The 25550-nt window shown below is 39.2% G+C and overlaps 1 protein-coding gene across 7 annotated transcripts in view; it reads right to left on the bottom strand.

Annotated features, from left to right (window-relative positions):
- The window catches only part of LOC116429212 (KCNQ potassium channel), a 93218-nt gene that overhangs the window by 8924 nt on the left and 58744 nt on the right, over window positions 1-25550 (bottom strand). For 2 of the 7 annotated variants that reach the window (XM_076366355.1, XM_076366357.1), the window contains 3 exons: window positions 21963-22213; window positions 18411-18521; window positions 7932-8088 (listed from right to left, as the gene is read on the bottom strand). In XM_076366355.1, coding sequence (XP_076222470.1) covers window positions 7932-8088; window positions 18411-18521; window positions 21963-22213 — 519 coding nt within the window. The remainder of the gene's footprint in view (window positions 1-7931; window positions 8089-18410; window positions 18522-21962; window positions 22214-25550) is intronic. The other 5 variants (XM_031981896.2, XM_076366359.1, XM_076366356.1 and 2 more) reach the window with 3 other exon arrangements.

The raw sequence follows: 25550 nt of genomic DNA, 5'->3' as shown, positions 1-25550 counted from the left end.
GGTGTATATATGTCTGAGTAAATAAGTGAGCAGGTACATGTAACGCTACTGTATTCAGCTTTCTTAACTTATTTATAATTCTGCTCCACTTTGAACAATTCTAATTATAATAAGGGTAACCAGTTCTTATAATAATTTATTAGTAACTATACCACTATTGTACTCAGCTCTTTTGTACGCACTCTTTAATTTCAATGATGACTCTTCAACTAAGGAGTATATAAGAAAAACTGATGGAAGATTTTGAATATTCGTTGGAAACTTTTACGGGCAAAGTACGGTTATTAATTTCTCATAATTAGCTACTCCACGAAAGAAAAGTAACGAAGCACCACATTAACTTTAACGACGGTATATAGTTCTCGCTGATTGAAGGAAGTAAAAGATAATTCCATAATAATTCTGCTATCATTAAGAATACCGCTGAAATATTACTGAGAAATACTAACGTTGCCATTGTCAAACGTAAATTTCCATTCTCTTAAGTTCCGTATGAAACATTAACAGTTCAGACACATTACCATTTTCAGACGAACACTAATGTGTTAATTTTCGGTAGAACACTCGTGTAGTGCAAATTAAGTGCTTGGTAGTTCTAGTGTTAAATGGTACAATTGTAATACTACAAATAAATATAGAAAAATCGTTAAAACAGGTAGAGGTTACAATAGAATAGAATGTCTGACTCAATATACTGCTAAGGGTTAAGTTAGTTTCAAGAAATCTCGATTATGCTTCATCGGAAAGTGTGTTCATTTTCGGTAGAACACTCGTGTAGTGCAAAGGACGAAATAATTGAATTTGATCGTAGGTTATCGAAATTCTTCGGCGCTCGATAGCCAATAAATTCCAAAGTTATTTCGAATAAGCGTCCGTTCTTGGGTATCAGTCGCTAATCACGAGAGTCGGCGAGCGTTATGCCGCCGTATCGAGGCTTAACGGAATTATCGATTTTCCGAATAAATGATAAAGCCCCGCTCGCCGCGGATACCCCGGTCCGAACAAAAGATGCGAGCTCATCAAGGTTATATTAACACGATCGACAGTTTCATCGCGATAATCACGGTACACGTGTCCGAGTTCCTTCCGGCCGCGCCGGCGTTCCCGATTTTCGACGTATTTTCGAGATGAGAGCCCAGATGCCTGGAAGATATTCCGTTTCATAATAATCACGATAGCTCCCGCGCGGATTAATGGCGGACGGAGGCACGCTCCGATTTATTTAGAACGTGAAATACATCGGACCGCAATAATGAGACGCTCCCAGAGTGTGTTCCATCCCCTTTGATCGCGGGCCAACCTTTCTATGGTGTTCCTCGAGTATCTTATCGGAACCTGTCCCACTTCTGAATCCTCGTATTCGGTTCAAAAGAAAATTCAATTGAAAAGAAAAGGAAAGATCGATCCGAATACGCCGCGAAACGTGTTTTCTGATGCGAACACATGCTTCGCGATGAATATTACCAAGCGGAATGTTGTTTGTTTAATATTTGTGAGACTGACCTTTATGTAGATTCAAATGTTAGTTTGTGGGTTGCATACTCTTTTATCGATTTGATGAATTTGATGTATGCACATCTGCATTTTGAACGAATGTTTCACATTGGATTATCACATTGCTATGTAATATATCGTAAACAGATAATTAGCTCGATGGAAGTTGGATATTTTGTCAAATTCCGCGGTAATTAGCAAAGTTGCATAGCTAAGTGTCCTATGAAAACGAGATTTCTCGTCGTCTTAGCTTTCATACGAGCTGATTATGTATTTAGAATATATTATATAGCAATGTGACACTTCAGTTTTTATGTAATATATCCTAAACAGATAATCAGCTCGAATAAAATTGAATAGTTTTCAAATGCCGCGGTAATTAGCAAAGTTGCACAGCTAAGTGTCCCATGAAAACGAGATTTCTCGCAGTCAGTGTGCAACGTGTTATTATCGCTCGATGAACGGTGCACGCTCGCGCGGGGTTAATCCTCTGAAAACATAAAAAACCGTCACGCAGAGGACGGTGCTCGATACGCTTCAGATTGGCAGAGCATTATATCGACACCCGATCGACTAACCCGGCCCTTGGAGAGCCGTGTATCGACAACTCCATTGTCCCGCGCGCTGACATCGGCTTTATACGGTCCTCGATTGGCAGTGACATAATAATTGTCGGCGCGCAATCTGCATTTCGCCGGTCAGAAATGATACGAGGCGCAGCGCGGCTACCTTTGTACGTTCTCGCGACTGCTCTCTATCGCGTCTAATATATTTAACCCTTCCACCGTTTAGAGCGCTGCCCTTAACCCTTTGCACCCGAGCGGCGCCTTTCAATCGCCATTTGATTCGACCGAACAAAATGATCAAATTTAGAATTCAATATTAAATTTTATACAATCTATCGACACATGGATCATCGAAATAAACTAGTATTTCTTTACGTTAGTTGTAAAACATATCATTGACATTTCATCAGAAAATAATGGATATTTGTTAAGGAAAATATTCTCGAGTGCAAAGGTTAACTCCGAATTTCTTCTGCACTTGTTCCTCGATGACTGTATTATTACGATATTTGATTTCGAATGCATTTGTAGTGCAAAAAATTGCAGTATGCTATATGAAAAATGAATCTATCGAAGTCTAAATTGCTAGGCCAGATCTAGAATCCTTTCTGCCTCGTTAGGAATCTCGCTTCGATAGCAAACATAATTTGAAGAGTGCTAATTGGGAGGTCAACGCGTTAAAGACCTCACTCGTCCATCCTCCAACGACCGAGAAGTAATGAACTTTCGTCTAGAACTCGAGAACGAAACAAGATAGGGATCTGCGCGAGGATTCAGTTTGTAGCTACATCTTCATCCTATAAACATGCCAAAACCCGGCAGGTTTGCTTGACGCAGTCACAAACAGTATCATTTAGAGCGAGATTGGATATGGACGCGACGCCGGCGAGATACCCTCGCGAGTCTGAAATTTCAGGTTATCTCGGATCCCCTTACAGTTCTGACTCGGTTCCCGGCGATTTTCATTTCACCCCAGAATTCAGGGGGACACTCGACTGTATTCATTTGAAATCGGACGATGGAATAACGGCGACAGCGGCGTCCTCCCCTCGAAGTCCGTCGGAACTCGCTCGCGGAACGGAGGAGCTCGCCTCGCGCTGGCAAGAATATTTTCAGCTTGCCAGCGACTACGTACACGAATATAAATGATTTTCTAGCTATGAGATTGCACTTTCGTTTGTATTTTGTCTCGCTTCGATGGCAACGCTCGTTCCCGAGATACGGGCGAAAGTTAATTACTGGACGAGCGGTTCTTATGCATTTATAGGGGGTTCGAAACTGCCAAATAGCAGAGAACGCGCGCGAAGAAACATATTTGTTATGGAGAACCAATTTCTATGGTAATTCGCTCTCTCAGCTTCATTCTTGAAAAATTGAATTTGCATCGAGATCTACAGATTGCTTCTCCACCGACTCTTGTTTAACTTGTATCTTGAATCATCAGAGATTAAATAACAAGATCGTATTGTGAAAGTACGTTTGATAGAAAATGTGTAAAATATCGATACGTAGCAATTTGCGCTTCAAGACTTACTAAATAACAGAACGAAAGATAAACAGAATAAAAGGCAATATGTTGCTAAGTGAAAAGTGGGAGATCTTCCTATTTGGCTGGCTAAGTGTTAAGATCCATGGTTTACGAAAGCAAATACGACACTGAAACGCGAGGATAGCAACGCGTACAATGCCTCCTTTGTTTCCTCCCGTGTTTTGGAAAATTCATATTGTCAAAACGCTGCGGTGAACTTTGAAACGTTGATACGCCACAGCGAATGCTTCCGCACAAAGGTTTTGCAGTGAAAACTGATTCGAAAAAAAAATATCGAACGATTTTGTTTTGTAGCTACCTTGGTGTTTGCAAAATTTCTCAAGAAATTATTTTATTATTTGGCAATTTTTGTTAAGGGAAATAAGTGTTAAGTGCGAGTGCAACTGTGTAATATCCTTTTAATCTGTAGTTGTCAAGACTTTATGGATATTTAAGTGATGATATTGTTGTAAATAAAATTCTTTATTTTAAAGTATACACTTAATTTCCTTAAAAGTTCTATTTTAAAGAAGATGTTAATACTTTACTGTCTAAGGAAAAAAGATTGAGCTGTGTTGAAACCTTCCGAAGAGTAATTCTGTAAAATCTGATTCTTCACTGATAATGTCATTGATTCCTATTAACAGTGAAATATAAATAACTAAGCACCTACTCGTTTTATAACTTCAACGATATTTTCGCTGTGAAACCATTTTCCAGAGTTTTGTTGAAAAATCACAATTTCTTCTCTGATTATCAATTATGGGAAGTGAACTGCACGAAGCAGTGAATCGTTTCTATTTCTGAAATTAATCTTCCTCGATGCATTCGTCTTTGACCACTATCCGTTTGTCCATACGATGGAACCAGATTTTGCGCCAGCGAATTCCAGATGCATCTGGTGCATCGTAAGCACGATCACCGCACGGTTATTTCTGAGATTAACGTTACATCTCGATCCGAAGACTCGAATTTCGCGGGATCGGGAACCTTGTTTGCATTTAATCGTCATTATGTAGCGGGATCTTCGCTCGCAATGGAATTAATCATTTCGTCGCTCAACAGGCAAAGACGAGAGGGTAATTGAATAATCCCTTGGAAAAGATTACTACTGGAAGCGTTTTAAATGCATTTAATAAGTCACCGCCGTTCGAGTTTCATTACTTCGGTAATTAGACGATTTAAATATAGGTATATTAACCCTTTGATATTTTTCATTAGAAACATTCATTATTTTCTGATGAAACATTGACAATATTATTTGCAATCTACATGAACATCTTACATAAATTATGGCAGAAGTGTTTTATTTCTGTTTCATGTGATAATACCTTATTCAACATTTCATGTAAAATTTTCATTTTATAACTTCGCTGCGTTTAATTAAGTGGCGACGAGAATTTTCCACTTTGAACTCGTTTTTCAATACAGAAAAGAAATTTCTCTATTACTTTTTATAACTGCCAATGGAATATTTCTTAAAAACTTTCATGTATCTCTACTGATGTTTTAGATAATTGAAAAATTCTGCATTTTGTATTTATTATTTTTTTTGCGCAGTTGGCAACAAGAGCAATATTCATATTGAATAGCTGTTATTATATAATAACAATATTTATATCACTACACTTTATCTACCATACTTTTAATATTTACTTTCATTTTATCGTTTATTTTATCTCGATATTCTCCAAAGTTCTTTCACGACAGTTTTACATCTGCCATTTTCGTTCTTGTTTCCAGCCTCGTCGCGACATTCGACTTCCATAGGTACCTCCATACGCAAACATTAATATTCGTATTAGCAAAGGAAGTACCAAGATTTTCGAGTGCCTCAAAGCAACCGGTTTTTCCCGTAATCAAAACTCCATCTTGCCAGCTCCCAGCAGCAAACGAATCGTGAACCTACGTCCCGAAACGGTTTCGGGGCTGCAAATCTCATCTCGAGTTTATATCCCTTCGTTCGACAAACATCCTCAACAATGTTCACCACTCTATGCTTCGAATAGCATTTTAATTCGAGATCCTAATCCTGATTGTGAACACATGTCAAATAATCCTACCTTGCATTACTAGAAGTATCGCAGAAATTTAACCCTTTGCACTCCAGAGGCGCCTCTAAGTCACCAAATGATTTGACACAGCGAAACTGTAAACTTTGATATTGAATATTCGAAATGATTTTGAAAATAAATAGTTTCATTTGAGTACTATAATGAATGTCCGAAGAAACTGAAAATAATCTATTGCTACAATTTTTATGGGAATTGCGTATTAATCGTATTAAATGCTCGGTAGTTCTAGTGTTAATCGAGGCTGAGATAAATGAGAGTTGCATATAGATTAGATTAGTTAGAAAAATGAATAATGCATAGAAATATTGACACTCATATGAAATCTTTAATTATATTATTACTCGTTGATCAGTAAGAGATAAACATTCGATTTTTTCGCGTAATGTTATCGTAATAATTTCATATGTATAACTGCGACTGTAGTAACTCTGAAATGTGCTCGAACAAATGACTAAAATGTCACATGGAACTGCAGTTCCAAAATAGACAACCGAGAATACTTGAAATCGCGAAGCGTTCAACCTTTGCCTTATACCGAGCGAGTGGTTATTGATTGAAAAAAAAGATGATTAAATAGATACCGATAGATAGAGTGTCAAACGCGTGTAGACCTAATAAAGTGTGTGTACCATAGGTGTTAATAGTTTGACGTCATTCGCGAACGATTTCACTAATTGTAAGCCAGCGATTATTGACCAGTGTCACATAGATGTGACTTCGATCGTGTTATCTCTCGTAGCATCCTTGGCACAGTTCGACTCATTTATAGTAGATAGTCGTCTATATTCGTTGCGAATAGCCACATAATTAAGGGAACATTTAATTTTTCACCGAACACAATCGTTCCGTTATTAGACGCAATTTATTCATACAATCTTCCTCGTTCTACTTTTCATCTACAGTTTCAAATCTACAGTTTAAATCTGTAATCTAAATCTATAGTCTGTATCTATAATCTTAACCCTTTGATTTAATTAATCAAACAGCAAGAGATCAGCGCGTGGTTTCCATTTTTTATATTAATCAAGCAACTGATAGGTAACTCAGTTTCATCTGCTGGAGCTTTTTCGTATTTCAAGAAATCTTCCGCAAAGGGTTAAATTTCGTGCGACGTGTCGATAAAATATTCTCCCTTCTAATCGTATTAAGCTTCTCGTTTGTCTCGATCCCGAGGAATATTCTCAGCTCCATCGGGAAATAATGAATATTTGCAACGAGAAATATTCCCGAGCGCGACGAGTTAAAGGGAAGAGACGACAGGGAAAGAACGAACAAATATAAAGTCTACCATTCACGAAAGTTTCTCCCGCAGCGTTTCTCTCCCGTTCGAATCTGTTCAGTGTTTTACAATCGAACTGGCTACGCGAACGTTTTTCACGTCGCGTTTGAAACTCTGAATATAGATAAACGAGCGCTTTTTGCGGTACGTGCGGTTGACGTGCATTGGTTACGTGCAATCGATTACGTTCGAAGCCGTATTCATATTACAACAAAGAACCTTAACTAATTCACTGATACTTCATAATACTTCCATTCTCCTGCCTTCAACTTTCGACCTCTCCCTCTTAACTCGTCTAGACAACGTATCACACTTTCATTCAAATCGGTAGGATCTTCCGTATAATTACTAGACTGCAAATCTGCAATCTCAAACTGCTCACAATATAATAATAAACTTCAAAATTACGATAGAAAATGATTTTTCTCGCCAAATATTATTAACACTAGGTTTACGAGCATTTATTGTACACTTGATTCTATTATTCCTAAAAGAATTGATGCTCGCTTATTTAGATTGTGGAAACTGAAGATTTGATAGTAGGTGATTGTAATAAATAATATTTCTAAAATCCAATATGCGTCAATTTGACGCGTTCCGTAAACCTAGCGTTAACACTGAACTTTGAATATTATATACATTTCTCATATATATTCCACGCAATATTGCACTTTCAATTTGATTTAACCCTTCAAATTCCAAATACAAAGTTCAACGAGAAATACGTTTCCACGATACCCGTCAACTTCTCATTCCTAACGAGAATGGATGTTTCTATAAAAAGCGGCATTCTAACTGTCAAACGAATAGGTGGCCGCTACTATATCGATTTCACACTGGCGGCTTCGCGACTCCGCTGGCTCGCGTTCTACTGATATTGAAATATGCGGCTGCCAGCGAAATCCGCGATACTTCTGAACGCTACAGGGTTGAACCCGTAAACATCGTCCGCCGCCGATTACGAGAAAGAAGGAAAGAATTGTACTCACTTTGATTCGCACCATCATGTTCAAGTGACCCTGGCTATACTGCTCGATGACGTCGCGTACATCGTAGGGTTTCCGGGCTTGCTGGAACTTCCTCCTCGCGACGAAGTATTTGATCTTTCTGAGCGCCCTTATGGCGTGCCGGTGCGCTTCGGTCAGCCTGGAAATCAACGGAACTTCTCTCTGAATCGGTTCCGCGCGGACTTTCTCGCGCGATCGTCAGAGACACGTTTCGGAATGGGAATCAACACGTTAAATGCCGTGTCGGTCACCGATGGCCGACGCTTCTGAGTTGCTCGAAGAAAATTGCAATATGCAAGATGACTGCTGTCGACTAAAAATCTTTAATGACGCAAATAAGTTAACAACATTGCGATGTAAGAATTCTGATGCCAAATAATTAATAATCGTTCCTATTTACCGGTGCTACGAAGGAACAAATCGTGTATAAAACGTTGAAGATTCTGGTGGCGCTTAACGCGTTAACTCTTTAAGCTTCTATTTTATAATTGGAAAACCGAATGATCGGACAATGGGAATCGATATTGTAGTATCTAGAATATTTAGCGTAGGTTAAGGTATTTTTAAGAAGAGTGATTGAAGACCCAAGATTGCAGGGCCAGCTTTCTGAATATTAATTTATATTCATTGAAAAATCGAATTTTAAGTTATATTCAAGCTTTTTAAATTTTATATATCTTTATCTCATTTCTTGATGTTTTCGGTGCTTTGCAACGTATACAGCCATTCTTGACCATGTGTCCCTTAAAAATATTTTGTTAGAAAAATTACCGTGCATCACATGTGGCACACGTGGCACTGGACGTGTTAACCGAATGAATACCGCCGAGTAGGTGCACCGCGCAATAAAATGTAATTCATAGTTCCAAATTGGAGTGGCTCGACAATTCGCGGTCGGCTACTTTGAGAAACTGTTCCGCGCGGGGCGGCGAGCGTGGCGAAATAAGAAAAAAAAGGGGGAAAGAGGAAAGTGTGTTCGCGTATGAAACGCGAGGGGATGCGTCGCGAATCCAACCGCGAACGAGAGGGAGAGGAGAAATCTGGTCGCGACTGTGTCTTTGTGTTAAGGGTTCGAGTGCCGCGCGCGTCGCAAAGAATGTAGGCCGTCCGCGAAGCGGAGTAATGCACCGGTGAAAAAAGCACTTACGTTCTGTACTTTTCGCGGAAAAAAGCCTTTCACGGGCCGCCACCGCCGACGACGACGACGACAACACTACCGCGAGCCGTCGTTCACGGGGAACACAATGCGACACGTTGCAATTTGTTTTTCGAAAATGTTTCTGCTATTTATCTGTTCTTCTTGTTCAACGGCCAGTTCGAAACTGTTTGCGTCACGATTCGCTGGTTATTGTTGTTGTAAGTGTTAGCAGTGTTATTGTAAGTCATTTTATTATTGATGTTTGTTGGCGTGGCATATTGTGGATTTTTATGTGTATTAAATGAATGGAAAACCTGTTATGGTAGAGGCGGAAGGATAGTTTGTTGGCGCAAGATGTCTATTGTATATGAGGAATCTAGAAATGTCACAAGTGAGAATGTTTATTTAAAGAACTGAGAAATTGATAATTATTCTTGTAGAGAGTTATAATACGTTGAGAATAAAGTGGCAGCATTCTTCTTAGTAACGGTGCGCAATGAGAATTCTATTATAAGTGAAAACGAAAAATGGCCACAGATCAATCGAGCGTAAAAATAAATAAATATGAAGCGATTAAATGTTTTACTCCGGAAACTCCGATAACAAATGAAAACATTAGCTAGTCAATTTATGACGGAACGATGGTACTGAAAGCATCATGGCACATCAAGTACATCCGCTGCGAAAACCAGAACGCCGAAACGATCATCCACTGGCCGTACCAATGACAATATCGGCACGGTTTGTACTCCCTTTCTACTCTGTCTTCCCGAAACGTAAAATCGATCAAATCCCCGGAAGGCAGTCGGTGTTGCGGTTTACGACAATATTGTTCCGCGATTGCGGAGGCGCCCAACCTTCTATGGAAACTGATGCACGAGTTTAACCCTGCTACTATTTGGGGAGGAACCGGGTGAAGTCATCGGACACTCTAGTCAGAGTTCCAGTTTTAGTTAGCCGGACGATTATTCGGATGAATCATCGAGACGATCATTGGGATTTTGCTGCGTGTATAGTCAAAATATTAGATGTATCGGAAAGTATCGTACATGAAAAGAAAATAACGTAATCAATGCATTGGTTCATATTTACTGAACAATAGAATTTCCAATTCGTGGATTTCATTTCTGCAGAACGATTCATCTTTGGAAACTCGAGATATCTCAATAAACTTCGCAACTTCACCTCTTTCGAGTAGTGTAATATTAATAATAATTTTAACCAGACAAAACATTACATGGTAATGCGAAACTTCAGATTATTCGGAGTCAAAGGAAAATGGTTCTTCACTTTCAACACTCGACTAACCAAAATATGCATAATTCGCTGTATGCATTTTCCAGTGCACTTCCAACGAAACAGATCCTCTTTCGAGTAGTACAACGTTAATAATAATTTTAATCATATAAAACATTACATGGTAATACGAAACTTCGTATTATTCAGAGCCAAAGGAAAACTTCAATTCAAAGATTCAACTAATCAAAATACGCATCATTTACTATACGCATTTTCCAATGCACTTCCAAAGGAAAAGATCTTCAGTATAATTTTCCATCGTACAACCGACGAAACAAACGAGGAATTTTCGGCCATCGAGAAATCGGACGTTCCGCATCGCGCGAGCCAATATTTCTGGAACATTGTCCAGTCACAAAGGGGGAAAATCAGATCGAATTACGGAAACGTTATAGATCGAGTAGCGTCTAACGCTTAACGAGATCCGGCGGTTGAATCGAATATATACGGTTGCAGGTTGCCGTCTCGTACGTTTCTCGAGTCTACTGCAGACCGTACGTGCTGGACGAAAATTCTCCGGTAATATCGATTCCGCATGCAAAATGAAAGTAATTTGCATGAAGATATAGGCGGCTCCCAACCGCTTTCCTCCGGCCTGATTTTCTTCGTTGTTATCTACACCGACGCGAGCGTAAAATAGCACGACGATACTACCGAACCCGTCCGGCTTCGAGAACTTCGACGTTTCTTTTAACTTTCCCTCCATTTTGTTTCCTCGCGCCGCGTTCCTTCGCTGGGGCGGCCATTTTCGACGCAGCGACGCGATCCTCTCCGCACGGCCGCGTGTACGTTTTGCATAGATTACATAGGCGTTTCAAATCGACGGCAGCGTTTCACTTGTTTCGATTACACGGAAATTCTTTTTCGAAACAAATATCTCGACAGGTTAACCCTAATACCACGTGTTTTTATGACGAATTAAATGATTATTTGAAAACTTTTCTATATTATGAATAATACTACTTACTGTGGTGACATTCATCTGGATGAATATGTAATTAATAATGCTGTTCAATGAAATGATTTAACCTTAATCTTGCCACGTGTTTTTATAACGAATTAAATGATTATTTGAAAACTTTTCTATATTATGAATAATATTACCTGATGCGGTGACATTCAGCTGGATGAATATGCAATCAATAATAATGCTGTTCAATGAAATGATTTAATTGTACCACGTGTTTTTATAACGAATCATAGCACAATGTGACTCTCGGTCACTTATGGGAATAAAAGGAATGATGAAAATGTTATTGTTTTTCTTTGTAGGGCCCAAATTTTCAAAGTCCAGAAAAACTTTTGGAAAAAGGTCAAACGTGACTCAAAGTCACATCGTGGTCCGATTAAGGTTAACACGTTCGCATTATGCAATCATCGTAGTGGCGCTGCTTTATTAAGTGCAGCGAATCGTTTGCATAGAATGCAGATAACATTCCAGAGGTAATTTAATTGTCTTCGTTCCAGATAAAGTTCTGGCGTCTGAAACGCGAAACGCTGGTCGCTAACGTGTTAATGTGAACAATGAATGTTCACGGGGATTTCGAGAGAAACCTTTTTGAAAGACTTTCGAAAATTTATGCTGGATATTCCGAAGCTCCCTCTCGCGTTTTACCTTTTCTAATTGGAAACTCGAGCAACTAAGCGAGGTAATTACGATACTTGGGTTACTCGGTTTATTAGATATTCGTTGTGGAACAAAATGTATTGGTTTATTGTACGTTAATGTAAATAATTAATATTCATAGGTATTTCGAGAGGAACTTTTTTGAAAGACTTTCGAAAGTTTATGCTGGATATTGAATGGCTCCTCGCGTTTTACCTTTACTAATTGAAAACTCGAGTAACTAAGAGCACGAATTGCAAGGTAAATAATTACATCGGTATCACTCTATTAACCAGTTATGTGTGGGACTTAAAAGTGAGAAGTCTGAAAAATCTCTCATTGTGCGTGTAATAAAATCAAATAATGCAGTGTATACTTGTCAAATGCAGGCCAAATACTTAAAATATATCCTAACGAAAAACTAAAGGAAAACGAAGGATTACATGTTTGTCTCAAAAAATAAATAATCCATCGTTGAAGAAGTTAGCGCCATTAAGAGTTTTAAGACGACGTGTATACTCGTCGAACACAGTTAACTGGTTAATTAGATCCTCGTAGAACAAAATGACTTGCTTTGTTATAAGTTGACGTAAAGAATGAATATCGACGGGGATTTCAATAAGGAAGGTCAACAGAAATTTATACGGTATTTTATCTTCCGCCGCCTGTCCTCATCGATGGATTTTATCGTTGGCAATCGAACATTTAATTAATTAATAACGCATTCAACGATTAAAGGGGACACGATTCGCCAGCTTATGTTCGAAGGGAATTAACGATTAAAGTAATTTGAGTATCAAAGCGCGCGTGACGTGCCATTTGAAGGGAAAAGAAAAGAAAAGGGGTAACGGTGCACGGGCATTTCGGTACGTAAGCGTGTAACGGTTAAATATGAAGGCGGGGTATCGAGGGCCATTCAATTTTACCTTATCGCTTTTTCCCGTATCTGCAGATCGGCCCGACGTTACCGTCCGCCCCAATTAAGGCAACTTTGCCGGGAATATTGTAAATATCGGGCGTTAATTAAATGCGACGCACATTGTTATTTATTGGGCCCGGAGTGTACCGGCGGAATTGATTCGGCGGAATTACCTCACGCAGCAAGAACGACCAGTTTTATCGTCGCATTAATTTGCCAATCAATTTGTTAATGTGACCGGCGATTACTGGAATCGTGGGATACCTTTAACGAACGGTCGGTGCTTCGACGGATTAGGGAAAGGTTAATGGTGACTGATAGAACATGGAACTCGATTAATCCTTAGACCGGCAACGTCGCTGTGACGCTGAAATTTGCCCGAAAAGTGCCAGCGATTCTTTATTTTTGATAGCGATAAATATAGTAGAAAATGTGAAAAATTCTATTGATTATTACACTATCGCTATCAAAAATAAAGAGTCGCTGAGAGCGGCGCTGGCAGTTTTTGGGCAAATTTTCAGCGTCACAGCGACGTTGCCACTCTAAAGGTGAAACGTTATTCTCTTTTCAGATTTATAGAATAAAGGAAACTGATTCCCAAAGCTTTCAGTATTGCCTAATGTTATTTATATTATGCAATAGTGTCGCTTGATATTATTATTCATTGGATGAAATGTTGGGAGGATTCGATCATTCTTTACTCGCTACAGATATTAGTAATTTTCTGTCAGTTCACCGGATTCAAGGAAGTCTCTTATTTTCTTGAAATGTGGCGAAGTATAAATTATAAATGTACGCAGCATAATTGCAGCTGATTAAATGATTTTGAGATTGAGCGTAGATAAATTGCCTCGCGGCATGATATCGTCGCCGCGCGGTCATTGCAAAGGAAATCTAATGGTAAATTACGAACGATGGATCTGTTTGTCATCCATCAACCGTATAATAGAATTGTTAACGTGGAACTGTTAATTCTTGCGTCGACAGATCGACAATAACCGACACCATTCGTCCCCTAACTTGATACAGTTGCCTGATATTAATTTAGAAGCTGACAGTTCGAACAGACGTGTCCCGCGCCTGCTTAATTTTGCACTAATAATCTCAGGAGAATCTAATTGCAAAATCTGCATAGCTATCCATGACAGATGTTCAAGGAATACGTTAAAGAACGCTTGTTTGTTCCCGGAGGAACTGCAAATAAAAGACAACATTTTGAGCGGCAAGGATAATTACGCGTTTTAATTCTGAAGTTCCATGAAATGTTGAGAAAAATATTTTAATTAAAAACTCGTTGTTATCTCGCTATAATCCAATGCAGATTAACGTTGAGACAGAAACGCTGAATGATTAATTGGGTCGAGCAAAAATTTAATAGAAAGCGTACTTACTTATGTTAGATGAAACAATGTGATAGTGTTAATATGATAATATGATAATAGGATATGCTGTTCTTGATATGATATAATAATATGATAACGCGATATTATATATACCATACAACGTAATACGATAGCACGGTAATCTGAAAATATAAAATGTTAAAAACTAAAAATAAAAGATGACCCAACTGATAAAAAACAAAGAGCTACCGAGCATTTAATACGATTAACATGTAATCCCCGTAAAAATTGTAACAATACATTATTTCAAGTTTCTTCAGAGACTCATTATAGTATTCAGATGGAACTATTTATTTTCAAGATCATTTCAAATATTTAATGCTTTTAAGATATCAAAAATTGCGAGAGAAACAAATTGGAACCATTTTGATTGATACAGTAATTCTAGTGTTAAAAAGAAAATATTAGACATGCAGTAAAATAAAATTTAAGTAAAATAGTTTCACGTCTGGAATTACTTTCTTCGTGCTCGTAAATCGCAATAAAAAATGGGAAAAAATACGACGAATTATGTTCACGTAGCACAACCGCTAATTACGGCTCTGTTGGTAACAGATGACTTCGAAAAAACAGATTTGGCTGACTGCTCTTGACAAGGATATCGTTTATCAAGCTGCGTAAGAGGATCTCCAGGCATTCCGGGAAGCCACTGAATTTATTCCACTCAGAATAAAGACGCGATTAAAATTAACAGCCCAAAATTATTTATCATATACACTTTATAATAGTTCCTTACACTATGTGATACCTTTCTCCACCAGTAAAAGTCAAATAGAAAAATATTTATCTTATATTTCACGTTGCACAACGATTTAGAGGAAGTCTCAATGGAATGAAGGGAAGATTAAAATTAAGAGCCTAAAATTATTTATCATATACACATTATAATAGTTTATTATACTATCTAATACTATCTTTGATCAGTTAAAATCAAAGAGAGAAGTATTTGTCTTATATTTCACGTTGCACAACGATTTAGAGGGAGTCCCAATAGTTCACCGCAAAATAAGCGAGAAACATCAATCGAGTAGAGCTCCCAGGGCATTCCTTCGAGAGGTGGGTTTTAAAAGTTGCTTCGTGCTATCCCCGAAAGGATACGCTACTTTTACAACAATAAAAACACAACATTAACCCAGAAAACTCGGAGAACACTATTTTCGACTTGCGTTTTGTATATTGTGCACCTGTTAAATGGAAACAGACATCCGGTATGCAGAAACTGGAAATGTTTGAGGGCAACGTTAAATGAACGATTTCTACGGTGAAAAATATTTAAATCACATTCCAGTGGATTTTTCGAAACACGCATCGCAATGTGGTTGATATAATGTTTCGGTGGAAAGTTAATCCTCTCAAATGCGGACGCTGCTGTAGGAAGCAATTAAATGTTTCCGAATAATAAAGCGACAGTTTTACGTGCATAGTAATAGGAAGATGTAAAAGAGATGCCCGTGGAACATATAACAGCGGAGATCTTGTCGAAAGAAAAATGTCAAGTATTTTTTTAGGTTACGCTACAGAGGATTAAAGCGTTTTTAATATTTGAAACGGAAGTGGATTTCATTTCATTTTCATACTCCGCATTTCGCAAGTGAAACGAGCTAACTGCGCCAGTATTAATACTTTCATTACATGACTAGTTCTCTTTCATTCTGCTTCTTCGGTTCTTATCGGAACATTGTTTATTAAGAAGACGCGTCTTCTTTGTTTCTCGAATTATCTTCTTCGGTATTGTGGACATTTAATCTCGCCGATTAAAACGTCTTGCAACAGGTAGTAACACATTTACACGAGTGTCTTCGATTCGTTTGAAATTCACTCGTGTTTGACACATATTGTCTTTGATCATCAGCTTTCGTAAATTAACAGAAGAACGGTTACGTTCGTTGAATTCTTTATCATATATGTTTACAATATTACACAGTAAATATATTTCAACAGTTTCTGTACTCCTCTACATATCACTGTACCGTTTATTAACCCTTTGAACACTTACCGGTTATTAAACAGACTATTGAAGGTTAATTATCAATGTTTAAAGATTTCTTAATGAAATCTTCAATACCAATGGTAATTACAACGTTGAATCAGCAAATTGTATTATGTAACACAATGTAAATATTATTGGAAGATTATTGTTTCAAGATTATTAGTCAGTTGTTTGACATAATTATAAGTCATGGGAGATGCCTATTAACCCTTTGAACTCTGTAGGCTCCAATATTGCACCAGGAATAATATTAAACATTTTAATGAATCTTAAAGAAACTACCCTAAAATCATTAAATTTTCCACACATCCGAATTTTGTACTAAGAAGGAAAATAAAAGATCTAAGAAATGTTATAGCATTTTTCATTTTTGCTAGGGATATAAAAATTAGTTGCAGTTGCTGATTACAAAACCATCCGGAGTGCTAAGGGTTAATTGTATCTTGATTTAAATTCATTCAATTTAACTGGTATTCCCTGGATCGAAATTGTCCGACTGTCCAAGTGACGAATAGAATCCTTGATTCAGATCATAGATATTTTAAATTCTCATTTTGTCATTTGAAGAGGGTCGATCAATAAGTAAGCCTTCCCCACCCCCGGCTTCCGTTCTAAAAGAGATATTTAGTTACGGCAACTTGAGAACGTCGATGCAACGATGTTATCGGTATATACTAAATTTTCAATCATTTGTATCTGTCATACGTCTACGAATTTGATATATTCACCGTCGCGTTTGCAGATACTCGTTAACTATGAAAAGAATATTACAAGAATGTTTATCGACTCAGTGGATAATTAATAGACAATAGAAAATTAAGATATCTCATGTTCATTAATTTTTAATTAGGGCGTGGCTAAAGTTACTCATTGACCGGCACATTTGATTCTTAACACAAAGCGAACTTAACAAAGACCACGATATTGTAGTCAACCAAGAAGCTTATAAATATTCACTGCTGAGAATGAATAAAACGAACGTTACACGTTTTCCAATCCCATTCCGAGCTGTCGCGAAATGATCTCGTTAAAAAAAGAGAAGGCACTGATTAAGGTAAGTCCGGGATTGTTTGATCACGTTTTTATCAAGCTTCGAGCGTATCGAAATTATTCTCACGACTTAATATCTATCGGTTTTTCGATAGTTTCGATTTGAGATATATGAGAGGTACGAGAACAAGCTTTCGTCAAATGTTCCTGGATTGATTATTAATATTATTAATAACATTATGATACCAGCGTTTAATCAATCCGAGAACACTCTATAAAAGCCAGTCTTCCTCGCGAGTTCAAAAATAGTTAAAATAAGATCATTATACTCCGAAGATTCTTTTTCTTTCCAAAAAACTTTAATAATTCGGAACAGCCGTCACATTAAAAATCGTTAATCATTCTATCGAAAACATTATTTCCTCCTGATCGAAAAACGAAGAGAACTCTTGCGGACCTAATACATCGGACAACTCGATTGCTCGGCAGTTTCCATGTTAACACATTGCTGACTGGTCACGAGTCAACTCGTGTTTCTATGACCAAACATTGTTTAACTCGTGTTTGCACTTGTATTAGATATGTCAATTTTTGAAACGTAAAGCAATATAAAATATTGCAAACGCAAAATATCAAAAGCTGTATGAAAGATACATCTGAAGTTTCATTTCAATTCATTCTATATAAAGTATACTGAAATTTATTTAGATTGTTTCACTTTCATATTTAATTACGGAATAGCAATCAGTGACATAGGATAGCTTCTAAAATTGCCGGTCAACAATGTGTTAACACTAAAACTACCGAGCATTTCATACGATTGATATGTAATTCCTATAAAAATTGCAATAATAGATTCTTCTCAGTTTCTTCAGACATTCATTGTAGTATTCAAATGAAACTATTTATTTTCAGAATCATTTCGAATATACGATGCTTTAAAGTATCAATAACTTTGAAACCAAGAAACCAAAACCAATCATTCTGTTTGGTAATTCTAGTGTCAACGCTTCGATCGCCACGCCTGTCAGCAATGCGTTAAAAGACGAACGAATTCCGGTCTGCGGCACCGATCAGACTATCTCGGACTTACTGTATAGGGGAAAATCTACTTACGTGGTGACCCTCTGAGGTTCCTCGATATCAATGTCAATTTCGTCACTGGTGGCCTCCGTGACGGAGCTCGTCTGCGAGGTGAAGAGGCTTCCCCTGCCAACCGGAAATACGCTACTCACACTACCAGACTCAAGAACTAGTTCCCTCCGACGTTCAAAGCCGCTCTAGAGAAAGTGCCCTTCAGCCGGCTGACGTTTCCTGTCAGCCCAAGTTTCCCGGCCGACTATTATTTCGCGGTCGAAATTTCCAGAGGTTTTCCAAACACCGGCTCTCACGCGTATCCCACACGTGCCTGGTGTCCCACTTTCGCGGAGGAACCGCCTAAAGGAACCGACGGCGCCGCGGTCGCGGGTCCCCCGTCAATTCCCCCGGTAATTGACGAATTTAACGAGGATCTGGTTAACGCGACATCGCCGCGCCGTGACACGATTATCCCGGCAATAGCAGTTCCCGTATCCTCGAGAGTTTTACTGACAAAGAGAGGATCGGACGGAAAAATCTGCTTTCGATTGGAACTCTGTGCGCGGTGTGGTATATATCTAGGAACGAGACGCCTTCGTGGCTTCTCGGTGGAAGAGAGAAATGAATTTTAACCCTTCGACATTTCGGCGAGAGGAAATTTGGTATTTGGAAGACTAAATCGCGAATAAATGATTTTATTACTCGAACAGCTAGAAATCAGCACTTATTTTCCTTTTTTTCTATTAATTAGGCAATTGATGTATAATTTAGTTTCATCTATTGAAGGTTTTGTACGTTTCAAAATATCTTCAACTACAAAGGGTTAACCCTAATCGGACCATGATGTGACTTTGAGTCACATTTGAAGTTTTTACTGATATTTTTTTATTATTTCATATTGCATTTTAAAAAGTGTTTTTGGGCTCTTACAATTTGGGCATTATAGAAAAAAACAATAATATTTTAATCATTCCTTTTATTCTCATAAGTGAATCAGAGTCACATCGTGGTATGATAGAAAATACACGTTATTTGGAGAGTACCATTCAAAGACAAAAAACGGAGGAACAGAATTCCAATGGAATAATAGAACGGAAGAACAGAAGTCCAGAATTTCCAGATTTTGAAATTTTCAAAATCGACAGTCGGCTGTTAAGGTTTTCTCTAGAGCGTTATAAAAAGATCGGACATCTAATCACGAACATGACAGAATTCTGTGAGTAGTAATCGGAAGTTATCGCTGACTGAAAAGTGCTTTCGTTTAAACAGCTTTTCAATTGTTTTCGATAATCTGTAGAAATCATTCTGGTGAATTTTATACAGCTTGTAATCGCCTGCCTGTACCCACAAATTTCATTACAGGTCATGATCGATTACAAATATAAAGGTACGAACGAATGTTTGAATAAACAATTCGTTAACTTTGTTATTATTCGTTTAAGTTTCGTACTAGGATAACTGTTTATACACTTCTCTTGAAACGTGTATAACGAACGCAGTAACATGTAGTTTTATGAAACAGATTTTCAATGTTCATCGATACTTGAAATATCATAACCTAGAAATAATCTCCTAATTACCACTTTCACTTAGAAACTCGTTTTCACGCGAGCTGCGTGACAAGTCGCCTATCGTACGCGACTGTCACGTTCCACGAATTTCTGATTCTCATCGTTTCCTCGTCGAATTAGCAAAAATTTGGCAGTACACCTTCTGGCAAATAGTATTTAATCAAACGAATTAAACGTCCCTGGTAAGTAAATCTTCCGCATTCGTTACAGAAAATGTTCCCAACGGTAAAAACGGAAGCAGAATGAAAGACTCATTTGTATCTCAGTAAACTATTAATATAGAAGTAAATGTGTGTATTTATTTGCAGGAGAAAATATAAGAAAGTGAAGCAGTGAGTGGTGTTCAATCGTCCAGTGTCGTGAAAGAAAATAATCTAATGGCCCTTATCGTTTGTATACTTTCGGAACGGAAGATAATACGAAACTATACAAAGTAAACGCACGTTACGCCTACAAATCAAGTGTACAAGGACTTAACCAAAGGAGAACGGAAATAATAATTATAAATATACTTAAAACAACAATATTTACACATATTACCGAGTTTCGCTAATGAATTGCAGTTAAATGTACGTACACATACGTGCCATTGTCGTTGTAGAGATTAATCGTTTGACAAAAACACATCCCCCGGTTGGGAAACTCCGTTTCTAGCCAGAAATGAAACATCGATCGTTTGAAATGACGTGTTCGGGTTAACGTTGTCCGAATAAATGATCCTTTTATTAATCGTGTCAACGAATTTGATTGAATACTTTTTGCCAGGGATAAGTATAGTGCATGCACGTCCAACGTTTTGCTTGCGTGTGCTGTTTTCGGCGAGCGAAGAGCAAAGAGCGGCCGACAAGATGGCGGCCGCGTACTCCGAGAGCGAGAGTCACGTGGCGAGGTTCGCCGTTCATATTCCTCGGCAAACACGGATTAACCTGAGACCACGGAGCTCGGGTTCCCGCGGTGTACAGTCGATAAGGAGGAACACTGGCTTACGCGATTTCGAACGGTGATGGAGTTTGTTTTGAAAATATCCGTTCTTTTACATTCGATCAGGAACATCACGCGCGAGAATCACGTACAGCCGGCCGCGAGAGTCCACACGCGTCGTTACATTTCAAATATTTAGAAAAGAGACGAGAACTCGCGGTGTTTTACAAGCGACATCCGTTCGTTCGCGAAATTGATCGATAATAGAATCCTATTATCCGCGAAAACCGTGGAACTAATCTATTTACCCGCTTGAAATTTACATTCTAAGAGAATCTTAGAATTCCTTTCACAAATAAAATCTCACGCGACCTCTTCAAGTAACTTTCGCTCTCGACAATGCTCGTGATCCGTTTAATTGTAACATAAATCGGTTCACATTCAGTATTTCAGTTCTCTCAGCAATGAAACGCGTTAACACTTTACCGATCGGTCGCGATCGAGACTGCCACCTACTCTTTTCCTCTTTCAAGTAGAAGTGCAATGTTGTTTTCCATTCATCGGTTCTTCACTTTGCACTTCATTATTAGGGGCAGTGCAGCTTAACACTAGAACAACCGAGCATTTAACAGATTCTGCTATGTCGTATCCACGAATTACAGGACTTCGCACAATCCTCGAGCTCGGAAATAAGATCGAAATGAATGAAACTGCTATTTCCGTTATCACAAGTTTACATTCAACGCGTACAGCATCTCGAGTCTCGTTAAGCTGTCTATCCCACTTCTTCCCATCATATTCATTCTCCAACTTCAAACTGCTCCGTCCGCACTCCCCCTTCAGTTCAAAGCAGAACTGTTAGCCCTCCCCTTGCCCCTGTGCACTTTCAACTCGCCGACTACGACTACGAACAGACGCACCGTGCATCGCCGCGATATTCAGCTAATTTCGAACGGCGTACGTGTACGTTGCCAGTCTCGAATGCGTCGACGGTCGGTAAAGTGTCATGTGAAACGCTGTTGCTCGCGAGGAACCGAGTGAAACATGTCCAGAGGGTAACGGTAAAGGGGGTAAAAAGTAAAATCGACGTCCGACTCACCGGTTGTCGCGCCTGGCACGGTTCGGCGTGCCCGCTTTCGGCTCCTCCATGTAGAAGATAACGTCACCCTCGTTCTCCATCCGTTGATTGTCATTTTGGCCGGCGGCGTCGCCGATCGCGCCGCTGGACACGCCGCCGGATATCGTGACCGGCGGCAGCGACTGCTGCTGCTGCTGCTGCACGTCCATCCGGTTCCTCGACTTCCGCCTCTTCAGCACGCTCGCCTTCTTTGCCACCTGGATCATCAGAGACTGAACCCCCGGTGCCCTCCCATTACAACACACGTCGAACACAACATGCACTATCCCTACTAGCGAGCACCAGCTCGGCACCGAGTTAGGATCCATCTGAAAAGCTCCCCGCGCTGGCGACTCTATAGCCGACGGACACACCTTTCGCTTTCTTTTCTTTTCTTTTCTTTTATTTTCTTGTCGTCGAGAACTTAGAACTCGCGCTGCCGCGTCGTCCACCGCGTTTCTGAGATTCTGTTCGTTTGGATGTTCGCTTGTTTACTGAACCCAGAATTTTGCGTTTTTCTCCCGAACCTGCGGGTGGGTTTGATAACGGGTGTCGAGGAATGTTCGTTGCGGTGAATCGGTTTGGAGACTGGAGGAAGATGGGACTTGCTTGTTGCGAGGTGGAAGAAGTAATTCGTTTAGTATTTAAAAAATAAGAGAGTTTGGGTAAGTATTGTTTGTTAGTTTGAGATGCTGCAGTTGGAAGTTTTGTGTATTGCTGGCTGACTACATTTTGGTATAGTTGTGTTTCGAAGATATCGGTTTAGTGTGATGGTTTTTTATAAATGTTTGGAGGAATGCAAGAATGAATAAGGTTACAAGGAGCTTTTGTAACGAATTTATTGCGACGGAGAATTGTACTTATTTATCAGTAATCGATGAGATTCATAAGAATCTCGAGAAGTCATTGAGAATAAAAGTAACCAATGAATACTAAAGTGTCACACGATCTTAGGTGTCCAAACATTTTGTATTTCCACTAGACGTTTCAAAGTTTAATAATAGTTCATTTTCGAGTACTCTCCACAGAATTTACATATTATTTTTAAACGCCACGTGGTCACTCAGCGGCGAGCGAAACAAAGACACCGGAACTTGTGTTCCATAATTTTCTAAAATAATCCTCGAGATACTCGAACTCGCAAAGCGACGAGGAAAAGAAGAAAAAAAGCTGGAAGGGAATTTCTTTGTTTTGAGCGAGGAAGTAACAAAAGCCGGCGACGTTAACTTCGCTCTTTTCCCTGGGAATCGCTTTTTTTTCACGTGCACACGCAGTAACTATCTCTGATGTCTACGTCGAAAATGAAACGGGTTACCGTGCACGAAACGAGGAAAGTGGGTCAGCATCAGTTTTCAAACCCGTTCCCAAGCCTGCTAACATAAACTTCGCATTAACGTCATATTCTAGGATTACCGCATTAACGGCTGAAAGGAAGATATTAGACGAAAACGTGAAACGAATATAGACCGTAAATCCGGGGAATTCCCCATAACGAAACGACGTTTCCTATCGGCATAAAGAGCTTTTTCGCCCGATCTCTTATCGCCCGAGGCACGATCGGAGGCTCTGGATATTCGGTCCAATTGAAGCGCGATTGAATTTCGAGAGATTAGATTTCATGATGGCTGAGAAAAGAATTTAGTATGCGTGAAATTACGATTCCCGAAGTGGCTGGTCGGAGTTTATTCAAGTTCAAGCCAACTCTCCTTCCGCCGTGCGAGATTAATTCTTGGAAAGTAGCGAAAATAACCAGACTGCAAAAAGGATTTAATAAGAGAAATGGAATGTTAATTTTGAAAGTTTCTCGTTTTTTTCTACAATTTAAATGAATTATGTTTTATGCATTACGTTTGCTTTCGATAGAAAAAAGGATTGAATAGACGTAACGAGGTTTCATGATTGTTGAGCAATTTGGTAAAATAATTGAGTTATTTGTAACGATTATGATCGATAGATACGACACGCGAAAGCAAACAATTTCGCGGTTGCTGATGGTATGTTGTAAACCAAATGTTATTATTTCTAGATGCTCCATGGCCTGATATTTTCAATAATTAAATGCAACGAGGTTGATGTTATTAAACCCAGTTAATAATGTGCCACGGTCCTGATTATTTGAATATTTATATCACGCAATTTACACCTTTGAACTAGATCTATCTGCAAGTGTAACAGCTGTGAATTTCATATTAATGACTAATTAATCTTGAAACTAAAGAGGCCAGTCAAAAATCGACGAGTACATTCGCAGTTTGTAATCAAACATTATATTACTCGAGTGGTCGGATCAAATTACTCTAAATAAATTGATTAACACATTCCACTAGAGTACACAGAATTAAACGAAAACATTTGAACATTCTGCAGAGCCCAACAAGTTTCTAACTTCTAGTTACACAGTGTCCGAGCAGAAAATCTAACTTAAACACGTAACGTTATTGCGCCCTGCAATCCGAATTCAACAGTGATTCCCTCTAAAATCTAAGAAAAAAGCAGGAAAGGGAGAAACGCGAGGACGCTTCATCCGCAGGAAAATAAGAGGAAAAATTTAGGAACGCGGACGTGGACAGAGACGACTAAGAAAGGACGAAAATATCAGAATATTCCTTCCTCGGTACCATTTTACAGTAACTCTTCTCGCGAACGACAAGCATAGAAACAAATTAAATTGGACACGACGCCCACGTTCTCTAAAATGTCGGGACAAACATTCCGCAGAGCCCGGCAAGTTTCTAACTTTTAATTGCACAACGCCCAACAAGAAAATCTAACTTAAACACAGCCAATTCCATTACGTTCTACGATCTGAATTCAACGGCACTCTCCTTTAAAATCCAAGAAAAATCGGCGAAAGAGGAAAGCACGGAGCGGATAGAACCACAGAAAAATAAAGAATAGATTCAGGGACGCGAACGAAAGACGAAATCATGAAAATCATGGATCAAAACGTTAAAATACATCTTCTCGTACAATTTTACATCCACATTCTCCAAGATTACAAGCCAAACATTCCGCAGAACCGATAATCTTCGATCGCAGAGCAAGCTTCTAACTTTAACCGTACAGTTCCCAAGAAGAACATCCAACTCGAACAGCTGAATTCAACGGCAATATCGTCTGAACTCCAAGAGAAACGGTTTACGGGTGAAATCGTGGAAAGGGTAGAACCGCAGAAAAATCAAGACAAGCTTCGGGAACGCGAGCAAAAGGCGAGATCGTCGACGATCGATCGAAACGTTGGAATATTTCGTTCGTCGCAGTTCCCGGGTCCTCTGAAGTTTCAAGAAAACCGTCGACCGGTTCCGAATGGCGATCGCGACAGCCGTCGAGTTTAAATTCTCACGCCTCCCTTCTGCGAGTGCGACCGTCCGTTTGTTTGCTTGCGGTTCGATGCGAAAATAAAACAGCAACACGTACATACACGTATACGCGTACACGAAGATCAGCGTCCGCACCACCGGGAGGGATGATTCCGGCGTCGCGCGCGTGTTTGCACGCGACTCAGCCCTCGCAGGCGCCGCGACACGGGCCTCGGGTTTTCGAAAGTCCGGTCTTGCCTCGGCAACGATT

This window comes from Nomia melanderi, chromosome 3 (assembly GCF_051020985.1).
Source record: "Nomia melanderi isolate GNS246 chromosome 3, iyNomMela1, whole genome shotgun sequence".
Classification (NCBI taxonomy): domain Eukaryota; kingdom Metazoa; phylum Arthropoda; class Insecta; order Hymenoptera; family Halictidae; genus Nomia; species Nomia melanderi.
This window is presented reverse-complemented; position numbering and strand designations above follow the sequence as displayed.